The sequence below is a fragment of the Lactuca serriola genome, chromosome 2 (genome assembly GCF_051521515.1).
Source record: "Lactuca serriola cultivar US96UC23 chromosome 2, Lser_US96UC23_V15, whole genome shotgun sequence".
Lineage (NCBI taxonomy): Eukaryota > Viridiplantae > Streptophyta > Magnoliopsida > Asterales > Asteraceae > Lactuca > Lactuca serriola.
In genome coordinates, this window is record NC_136409.1 from 230,303,521 (window position 1) to 230,315,113 (window position 11,593).

General features: G+C 31.6%; 1 protein-coding gene and 1 long non-coding RNA gene across 3 annotated transcripts; one reads left to right on the plus strand and one right to left on the minus strand.

Annotated features, from left to right (window-relative positions):
• Positions 1-7,118: 7,118 nt before the first annotated feature.
• Positions 7,119-9,915, minus strand: LOC145088821 (E3 ubiquitin ligase BIG BROTHER-related-like). 2 transcript variants are annotated; one of them, XR_013701221.1, is made up of 8 exons: positions 9,788-9,915; positions 9,054-9,215; positions 8,628-8,957; positions 8,482-8,544; positions 8,188-8,309; positions 7,931-8,039; positions 7,754-7,844; positions 7,119-7,219 (listed from the first exon to the last, which is right to left on the minus strand). XR_013701221.1 is itself a non-coding variant. In XM_079027234.1 (7 exons), exons 2-7 carry the CDS (start codon positions 9,180-9,182, stop codon positions 7,812-7,814), a joined length of 786 nt encoding a protein of 261 aa, XP_078883360.1. In that variant the 5' UTR covers positions 9,183-9,215; positions 9,788-9,915; the 3' UTR covers positions 7,119-7,811. The 2 variants fall into 2 exon arrangements, 1 of the variants encoding a protein (XP_078883360.1); XM_079027234.1 differs by having other exon boundaries at positions 7,119-7,844.
• An 88-nt stretch (positions 9,916-10,003) lies between these two features.
• Positions 10,004-11,265, plus strand: LOC145088823 (uncharacterized). Its single transcript, XR_013701222.1, has 2 exons — positions 10,004-10,381; positions 10,904-11,265. It is a non-coding gene; the product is annotated as an uncharacterized LOC145088823 (long non-coding RNA).
• Positions 11,266-11,593: the final 328 nt, after the last annotated feature.

Genomic DNA, 11,593 nt, shown 5'->3' on the forward strand with positions numbered 1-11,593 from the left:
ACGTTGGTATTTTGGGGGAACTCACTAAGCTTCGGACTTATAGTTGTTGATTATGTTTCAGGTACTTCTGATGATCGTGTGAAGGTGAAGGCGTGATCATGCACCTCCTTATGTTTTTATGATTTGATTATGGGATACTCTGACATTAAACCTTTTTGAAAACAAATTTGTAATAATTATCGGTTTTTGAATGATTTAAAAAATTTAAATTGGCTTGATTTTTATGGGTGTTACACTTATTTGAGAATTAAGAGGCAAACTCTTAATTTTTTAGATTCAGTATGTTTGATAGCATCCTAATAAGAACCTCTTAATTAATCAATAGCCTCTTAAAAATTCAGACTTGGAACCATGTTTGAAATAAAAAAAAGACATGCGTATCCCTCTTCTCTTATTTATACTACACGACACCACCGTCCCTTCTCCCTCCCACTCTGATCTTCAACTCTTCCTCTGCCTCCTTCCGCTAGCGACACCGCTGCTACCAGCCCCGCCAGCGACACCGCCTCCGACACCCTTGCCATCGTCGCCTCCCTGTCTCTCCGACCTGGTGCTTCAACATCTTCCTGTCGCTTCCTATCCCAATAATACTCATACCTTATGTTTTACATTCATCTTTCCCTCTACCACCGATCGGTTCCCTATTGTCATCGTTCTCATCATTTTTCATTTCGATTTTGGATTTTGGATTTGTAGGTTTTTATTTTCAATTTTCTTTTTCGTTTAATAGCCCAAATGACCTGATATAGGATTGGATTCGGATTAGGTCATTTTGGTTTATGATTTGGTCATTGCTCATGTGATTTGCAGGTTTTGTGCATGGATTAGAGGTGGATGTTTTTTGTTTCTTATTTGGTTATTGCACTGTAATTAATTAATGATGTAGATTGATAGAAAATTGGCTGAAGCATGAACGAAGTGTTGTTGTTGTATTCTCATGGATCTGTTTCAATTACCTTGAATTCTACACTTCCGATTCCTCCTCTTAATAAGAAAATGGTCGACTTTCCTTATGGGTCAATTACCTTGATTTTGTGATTTTCGTGAAGTAAAGGTATGTTAGATTTTCTAATTTTGGTGAAGTAATGTATGTTTAATTCTCTGATTGTTAAGATTAAATTGAAATTAGAATGCTATAATTGCTTATAGTTTTCCAAGCACAATGTTTTAATAAGAAAAATGTAAATGTTGAAAGTACAATGTTGTAATTGAAATAAATGATACAGAAGGGTAAAATATTCATTTTTATTATGCAGCACAAAAAATTCAAAGATTCCAACCAAACAACATGTAAAAATTCAGATCTTAAAAATTCACTCTTAAAAATACAAACCTCTTAAAAATTCAGATATTGTCAAACAACCTCTAATTTTAAATACACAAATATGATCTCCTTATAAAGAATATTCAGAAACTCATTTGGGAAAATAATTTACTTTAACATTAACTTATTGAGGTTTTATTGGAGAAATAGTTTAAAAAACTATTTTTTGCAAAATAACTTGGTTGCTAAAGTAATAATAGTAATAATGTTTGCTTAGAATTAAAGTAAAAATATAAACTACGATAAAAAGACATTTAACATATATAATTTAAAATTAGTAACACTAAATTTTGCCAACTAACTATAAGATGGTGTTTGTTTCTTGTCTGCAGATCTTCTTAGTCTCTTTTGTTTACGCCATGCAGACCACGCGCAGACATTAGCCTTCGCAGACTGTTTTTTTTTAGATTGCAGACCTAAAAATGTCTGCGCGCCTCTTCTTGATGCAGATGTGCTCATGAGTCTTCTAACATCATCAGACATCTTCTAGCCTAAAAAAACAGATATATTTTTAATTTTTAATTTTTTTTAATTTAAATTTATTCCAACTTTATTAATGATAAAAAAAATTTGAAAAAAAAAAGTTACAATATTTAAAAAAAGGTTCGACGACACAAACATGATATTTTTGACAAATTTATAAATAAAGATTTATTACAAATAGTGGTCGTTGAAGTTGTTTGTATAATTATGAAAAAAAATCATAATATATTTTTATATTTTTTATGCCAAATTTTATAAAAATCAACAATTTAATACAGTATTGTTAATTTCGTGAGAAATATTTATGGTACGTTTTTAATTAATTTAATTGAAAAAATTGAAGTTTATTTGCATCCATTTATGTATCAAGTTCTTTGATTCCTAATTACAATGTTTAAGTATAACTTTACGATCAAAATTGTTGATTTTTATAAAATATATACGTTAATTCGTATTATTTTTATTTTCACTTGTTATACAATAATACATAAAAGTTGATCTACATTTGTTAATTATTATAACAAAGTCATAAAAATATTTAAAAAATCACTTTGCAGTTTAAAAAAATCAATTTATTTAGATTTTAGTTTATTTTAGTAGACTACAGACATTAAAAAAAAAAAACAATCTTTTTTTTAGACTGTAGACGTTTGGTCCACCTCTTCTACTGTAGAGATCTACATATATAGTTCGCAGACTGTAGACATTTTGCCTCAGAAAAAACAAACAACACCTAAGTAAAACAAAAGCACTTATGAAGAATTGAAGTTCTATAAGGAAAGTTGTAAAGAAATAAATACGTAAGAGGAAATTGATGAAATTCTTGAAAAGAAAAATAAAACGACCTATAAAAAAGCTGTAGAAAGTTGTTAAAAAATAAGTTTTATAAAACATTTAAGAAAAAAATTGTAAACAAAAGTTGTAGAAAATTTTGAGCATATAAGGGTTATATGAAATTTTGTGAAAAAGCTAAGAAACTTATTAATAATTTATAATAGATTTATTAAAAATTAGCTTATAGTTTTCTTCACTTGTATCATGAAACACTCATTGTAATAAACTGAAAAAATAAATTAACATATAAAGTAACTCATGCTGTAAAACACAACCTAAATCTTTCATGTTATTTAATCAATAAAGCTTTTATTTAAAAGTACCAAAACCAAACTTAAAAGTAAATGAAAAATGCAAGATTCTTTTGTTTAATATTTTAAGAGGGAGTTGGTTGAAAATGCTCTTTGTTTGACTTTCATGTTTCAAGTTAATCATATATTAGGAAAGTTTTCTACTTATAAGGGGTTTAGATTATCACTAGGACTATTTTGTAAGGTTCTATATAAAATCATTTATTACTCTATCTTTTTCTCTCCTCTTATGTCGTGTAACCTTTCAGTAAGTATAGTTTTCATAATGTTATTTTTCCTTTTGGTTTCCACTTTATATTGTTGGTGTTTTTTGTGTTTGTTATGCATCGTTATTTTATAACAAATTTCACACTTTCTAAGCTTACAATTAGTTTGTTGAACACTTGTATATAATTAAAAACTAGTACTACTTATAGTTTCTAGTTAGTTTTGCTAATCACGTCCTAATATATTTTATTTTCAGATATATTTTTTATTTTGTTATTTTTACCTTGTTAAAAATCAATCATAATTTAATTCCATTAATATATAAATAAATCCAATTCATGACCCACCTTTTCTATGATTTTACTAACCGAGAACTTGGTGAAGTGGGTTAATTGATGGATATGGATTGGGCATGCACGTTGCCTAACCTGTAAACACCATCCTACTAACATTTAAATACCATTTAGATAAATATTATACGGATGATGACAAAAACAAGCACCCCACAAAAATAATGATTCCAAATGTGGAAATGATGGCTTTAAAAAAACTTATCATAACCATCATTTTGGAGGTTCACCGGAAAACATTGACGAAGCTATATGGGGCGGTGGGGTATTATAGAACTTCCAAAAAATATCTTATGTATATAAAAACAATTATTTGTAAATATAGTTTATGTTATTGAACCCCTAGATAAAGAGATAGTATCATGTTTTAATGAATGAGATAGGAAAACTATCGTAAAATATATCTTTTGTGATTGCTACAATAAGTGTAAAGATAATAAGTTACGGAATCTCTCATGGATGATCAAGTTTTAAATGATTGTTTGGTCACTTTTCATTGAGAAATATTTGTTTCTACAAGTCATCATCATGACAATATCATTGATCGATTTCAAGACATGATGATTAGAATGATTCAATTGTAACTTTTACTTAAATTATATTTTCTTTCGATTTACGACTTTAAATATTAAGAAACTTGTTACATTACTATCTTGAATCTTGAAAATGCTTGTATATCTCCGTATAAAAATTCTTGGCTCCGCCGCTGCCAGAAAACATTTGGACGTTCCATATAAAAAGTTTCAAGTTCAAATATATGAGGGGTTTTTGAATCCGAGAAAGATTTGTAAATGGTGGTTCTACATTAGAGAAGAAAGGGATCGATGACGTCATAAACACTGTTTAACTTAATGTTATTTATCTCATTCCATATGGGGAATTACAATAAAAAGAATGTGCTAAAACCCTTTTGATGGTTGATAAAAAAAAAAGGGGTCAATGACAACCCTTAGGCAAACATATTCATGGATTTATGGCGAAGAATAATACTGGAGATGTTAGTTGGAGTATCATAAAAACTTCAAACATAATATTTTTTTGCCATGCCATGTGCATAGTCTTTCCACACGACGGATCACCTACTCTATTTTAATTCCCAAATTAATTATTTAGCCGTAAACATGATTAGTCATGGATCGACATCTTAAAGTAGTGGTCTTATTAATCCTTAATACTATATATATATATATATATATATATATATATATATATATATATATATATATATATATATATATATATATATATATATATATATATATATATATATATATATAGTTATAGTTAAATTAAAGGTGTAGGAACAACCAAACATGAATTCAAACAAATTGATAAGCATTGTGTCGACAACACCCAAAATATAAAAATATAAAATATTCATCATAACTGTTTGGCCATAGATGATTATGATACTACTCTTCGGATTCGTCATGAGACCCACTTGTAATGGAAAAGTTTATAGACAAAAACCGGTCTCATCAAATAGCTAGATCACCATGTAGAAATAACTTTAATCAAGGTTTACAACAACAAAGGGTTTAAACAATTCATACCTCGAGGTGCACTCCGAAATCCATGATCATGGGGAGCAAAATATCCCCCTATAATGATATATGCATGGATAGATTGGAACACCGATTAGCGAGTGCTAGCTATAATGGGAAGAATAAAAGGGTACAAATTAATCTTTCAAGACAATATCTAAGCAACAATTGCAACAACTAGTTATCTAATGGCTCACAAGCCTCCTTTAATAGAAAGAAAGGCATGTAGCAAACTCACAAGTTCTAATGATGAAATAATTTTAGCTATTAAGCTAACCTTCTTTCAGTAGGTGGTAGGTTGACTCTAATCAAATCAGTTCTTAACCGGTTAGGTTTTTTATATGCCTTTGTATAAATGACTGATGCAATGTTGGTTGCTTTAGAGTCGTTGAGGTCTCGTTTCTTTTTGGGGTGGGAGTGGTTTAGATAGAAAGATTTCTTGGGATAAATACGACTTGGTGTTGAATGCTAAAGATAAAGAAGGGTTGGGCATTAGTAGTTTAAAGGGGTTTAACGTCACACTTTTGATAAAGTGAAGGTGGCGTTTTTATAATGAAGGTGATGCGCTTTGGGTGAGGGTAATTCATATATTCAAGGTTTACATGGTGGTTTGGGTTCGATCTCTTCTAAGCTGAATGGTAGGTGCATGGGTTACTATGGTTCGTCTGTTTGATAGAATGCATGACCTCCATGTTATTCCACATTCTTTGTTGTAAAAGCATATTGGAAATGGAGGAGCTACGAGGCTATATGCTTTAGAATTGAACAAGGAGTGTTGGGTGTCTGATAAGTAGTTTGACGGTTGGTAGGTTTGGAGTTGGATTCATTCTTTTTGTGATGAAGTGGATACGACTTCTCAGTTGGTGAAGCTCACGAAGTTACTTGATCAAGTGCATCTTTAAAATCACTCGAATAGGTGAGAGTGGGGCATTAGTGCGGATAGTATCTTTGATGTGAGTAATAACAGAAAGCACATTGACAATATTATTTTGTAAGAATACAGCATGCAGACAAGATGGTACAAAATGGTTGCTATAAAGCTTAATGTGCTTCTTTGGAGAGTAGGTTGCTGACTAGAGAGAGCTTTGAGTGAGGTTTAATATTCATTCTATTTTATGTCCAAAGAAGCACATTGAGCTTTATAGGTGTACCAAGAATAATAAAATTGAACATAATTTGTACATGTCCAATAGATAATTTCAATTCTATTATTAGTAACCATAAAAGAATACTACATGTTGTATTAGGGGTGAGCTCGTTCTCAACTAGTATCGAACCGAAAGTTACCACTTTTTTAGGGGGAATTCCTAATACTACAGAGAGAAGCAAAGTACAAGGTATTGTACCGGAACCTAGGGTGGCTATCCATGAAACAACACAAAATAAAATTGGGATGAAATTGAAATTTGTATTCGTGTTTGTGTCGTATGCAAAAAACACGTCATGTCATGTTGTATTCATGTTCAAAATTCGACATGAAATTAACACAATATTAACATATGTTTGTCGTGTTGTATTTTGTAGATTAATTTTGAATTTAAATAAACTAAAAGTTTATTTTATTTTATATTTTTGATGTTGGTCGTTTTTATCCAGTTTTAGTTGAGTCGTTTTTGTGTTAGTAAAACAAAACGCTATATCTTGTTGCATCACGTTTGTATCATATAAAAATTGTTGTCTTGTCATGTAGTGTCATCTAAAAACACAACACAAATGCCCAATTTGCTGCCCCTACCGGTACCGGTTCGATTCAGGAAAGTAGATTTACTTTGAACGTACGTGTCAGATTGGTTGGTTCCAGACAGGACAGGTACTAAACCGAAAGATACCGATTTTTTAGGGTAATTTCTAGGACCAAATATCGAACCACAGTATAGGGTACGGTATTGGTACCGATTTGGTTTGCAAAAACAGGTCAAGATTTTCACCCTTATGACTAGAGGTCTATGCCTCTAAATATAATACACGAACACTAGTTACCCAAACATGATGTTGAGATGGAGTAATTAACACTAAATTTGGTGTTGTGATTGAGGTGCCGTTATATATAGTTGACATCCACGGATTTCAAACTCATACTTTTAGCGTAAATTGCATGTTTGATCCTGCAACTTTGGGTTCATAACACCTTTGGTCCAACTATCGCGATTGTTGCAGAAATGGTCCCTATGATGGAAAAAAATAATGTTCCGGAAGTATTTGTCAGAAGAGACTAAGAAGAGTGATAGAAAACTCATGATCTCTTTTTTATTTATAAACAAGCTTCAAAGTTCAAACCATTTAAACAAACCCATACAATTTTTTTTATAAACATGTAGTTGAAACTTTACCATATATCTTGAGAAAGAGAAATATACGTCCACACATGTTAAGAGAAGAAGAGTGGTGCATTTTGAGGGTAAAAATGACAGTTTTACCCTCATGTGCACAGCACATGAGATGGTCTTAACGGTGGAAGGGAAACAGGGTGAATAGGGATCAACCAAACTGCTAATTTAGTTTGAAATGAAATAGGGATCATTTCTGCAACAATCACTATAGTTGGACCAAAGGTGTTGTGAACACCAAAGTTTTGGGATCAAATATGTAATTTACTCTAACTTTTATATTATCTTAAACAAATTCCATGTCAAACAGCATTTTCAAGCAATAATTATTTACACAAAATCTAAAAAAACGAAATCAAGAAACACAAATTACCAGTTTTTTTTTTTTACTGGTTCATTTTCATGCAAGTTCCACCATTCCTTCAAAAGGCTTATACCACCTCCTTTTGACAAATAGGACAATTCTGAAAAATATTTAACAGCTTCAATTAAAAGCAAAGAAAGATGTGAAAGAGAACTTATTGCAATCAACAACACTAACAAATGTTACCTTCTTGAGCTTCAACCACTCGCTGATGCATTTACTATGATACTGATGAGAACAAGGCAACGATATCACGCGTTTCCCGAATTTGAAATTCTCTTGACATATCACACAACTAAAAAAATGAAACAGATTTCACATACTCTTCTATATAAGTAATGAGCAAAACTATTTAAATTTTAAAGGGTAGTTGCGGTCATTTAAATATACAATCAAAACTTAAAACTAAAACTTTGAAAGAAATTTCAAGATCTATTTCTTACCTTTCTTCCTTGTTCTTTGAGAACATTCCAGATGTGTAGATGTAGTTTGGTAACAGTGAAAGGCGCTCTGTGGATAGTCCTATGCTTTCAACACCAATCGTTTCACTAAGGTTTAGTAATTCCTACACAAAGATTTTTTAGAAAAAAATCAATTCCATTTTGAAGTTGATAAATGTTTTAAAAAAAAAAAAAAGTTATTCTTCCAGCAACCTTTGAGCTGGCCCACACCCCTGCCCCATAAAGCATCATGTGAGATGTAAGTCAGGTATTTGCAGTCTGAAACAATCATTGTACCTCATATCGCATGTTATCAGGGTCAATGTCATCTTGGCTTGAATCTGGACTGGATACATGTGTCTGTTCATTGATCGTAGAAATATAAGAGTTAAATAAAAATGGGGTGAAATACAGATTTAACAAGAAATAAAAAGTATCAATACCGAAGGACTTTCTGTGACACCACTTGCTCTGCCACTGAATTCGGTTATCATGAACTCATCATATTCCTCCCCAAATTCTTGTAAGGATCTAGCATAAGCTTCATCAGTGACTTCTTGTGAGTTAACAATTTCATGCACTAAGGATTCACCATCATCTTCATCTTCATCTGCATCTTCATCTACATCCTCATCCTCATCATCATCATCATCTTCATCTTCATCTTCATCTTCATCTTCTGAAGAACAACTCGAGTCACTGATATGATGCTCATCATCTGTAGCCACAACCCTGTTCCTACCAGATTCTTGATATGATTGATAAACGCTTGCCTGTTGCATACATAAGGATCAAAACGCTTTTTTTTTTCTTTCTAAAAAAATAATAAAATTGAAAAGGGTATAGTATAATCTCGATTTGAAATTTACCTGTTGCAAGATAGCTTCTTCAAAACTAACACCTTCTACTTCTGACAAAAACTCTCTCAAATCCTCGGGAATATCAGCTGGCAAGCAGCCATTTAGATGATGATTATGCACTTCTATCTCTCTACTCATGGATGTGATGGTTTATGATCTGCCCTCTGCTTTCTGATTCAAAAACCAATTATAAAACCTTTGCGTGTTGCCGAATTTTCAGTATTGTTCATTTATTTGTATACTTCATTTTTGTTGTTATAGATTGTGTGGTTTATTACGATAAGGGGAATAGCGTAGACACGTGATACATATTTGAGTATGACTAGATTTGGGGCCATGAATAGGGTTTTTCTCTATTTGTACTTTAGTATCAGTTTCGACATCAAAATTTAAAAACCCAACGGCAATCCATAAAGATTTAGCCTACCATTCATGATTCACACTTAATTTCTTTTGTTGGGTTCCGATTGGTTTTTGGATTTGGGACCTTACATGACAACATCAAAGTAGGATCAACTGATATCTTCAAGATGACCAGAAAAGGAAAGAGATGTATCTAGAATAACTTGTAATTGATAACAGATAAAATAGCCCCAAACAACAACAATTTTAAGCATTAACAAACTGGGGTTCTTAAGAATCTTATTAGAGATCAAAAACCCAATTATGGGTTTGTTGATTTTGGGAGTCTTGTTACAGATTGTTATAGAATTCAAGAAACCAAGATGTTATAGAAGAATTACCTTTGATGGTGTTGATGGGTAAAGATGAAGAACACAGCCACTAAAACTTTCACAACAAAATGAGAGTGGGAGATGAAATAAAAGACGAAAGTGTTGGAGAAGGTGACGTGATCGAACCATACGCGACTGTTGACTATAGTGAGCGTTCTGGGTCCACTCTTTAAACGTTTGGGATCGGATTCTAATTTTTTTTTTTTTTTTTTTTTTTTTTTTTTTATTCTTGACCACATACGGTTTTTATGGAAATTTTGTTATATTGATGGTAATTTATTATTTCATCTTTAATTTTTTTTCCGCTTCGTTTCTTCCCGATCGAGAAAACCACAGCGACCTCACAAACGCTCCTCCTCTAAAAAAAAACGAAGGGGATTCTAGTAAATTGGATGAAACAAATGGTGACAGCGAATCCTACTTTCCTCATCCCTCGGTCCATTCTAACTCCAACAAATTCACGCAACTTCTGTGCTCATTCTCCCTGATCGCCTTCGTCCGATTCTAACCTATGCTTCCCCGTCGTCAATCGCCATCCATGGAAATCCTTCGGATGGATACAGAAGAAACGTTGACATCTGTCTCATCAATTCTTCCAAAAAGGTCCGTTTTTGTTTCTCCAACGAAGATCATCATGACCCGAATTTGTCTTTCTTCTGATATATTTCAGTAGCGCACACGATTTTCGACTGATTGGAGTAATAATTTTACGCAGATTTTTTGTATGATGTTGTTCTTTGTACAAAGTATTTGAGTTTTAAATGATACAAAGTATTTGAGTTTTAAATGATATAACTTCTTTTCAAACTGGATGCTGGTTATCGTTTTCTTAACTGTAAACGTTATGTTTGAGTTCATAAACAGATTAGAAGTTGTGTGGGACAGTTTTAAAATGTACTTAACTCTTTTTAGGGACTTTAGTAATTAGTACCCACCAAGTGTTTGACAAAATGTCACAATTCATTTAAATAAATTAGAGTCAAAGATTTGAGTTTTTTGGGTTTTGGATGCTTTGGTTGAGATTTTCGTAACTCTTTTTAACAATATTTCACCGAATTGAAATTTAATTTTGTCTGAGAACTAATCATGTGATGTGACACTTGTTTCATATGTATCATGTTACAGGTTGCTCGGGATATAGATATAATATCATCACAATATGTTGTCATCTCATCAGAAGGTTAATCCAAAATGAGTGATTGTTGGAGGATAATTCCTCATTAAATGTGCTTCTTGTTTTGTCAACCTCCACAATTTTCTCATTTGTTTTCATAGATTTTGTTGAATTAGCTGATTGATATGAAATGCAGGTTATGTTAATAACATGTTTTTTAATAGGTGGTTAAAAGGGGTGGAATGGTTTGTTAGCATCTATCAAGTTTAGAATCTGAATAAACGTTTATTCTTTTTGGTTAAATGCATTAAATAACAATGTACTCTCATTGGTTAATAATGTATTACTAATATATTATAGCATAACACCTTCACTTATTCCTATTACCACAATATTCTTTAAAAATATATCACTTATAGCAATGTTATCCAAATATAGATTAATAGAACAATTTTCTTTCTTATACTTTAAATTTCATATTTTATGGTTTGATCGGAGAAAATAAAGTATTAGTGGTTCAACCATACTATTGCCAAAAGATCTATTACTTTTACAGCAAGTCGCTATGGGTTTTTTTTTACGTTATTTCTAATTTTTTATAGTGGTTGTTGACTCATCTAAAATGTTGATTATGAAAGATATGAACGAGAATGGAAGCTATTTCCGAAATTACTCTGTTGACAATAGCAATAGATTTTGAC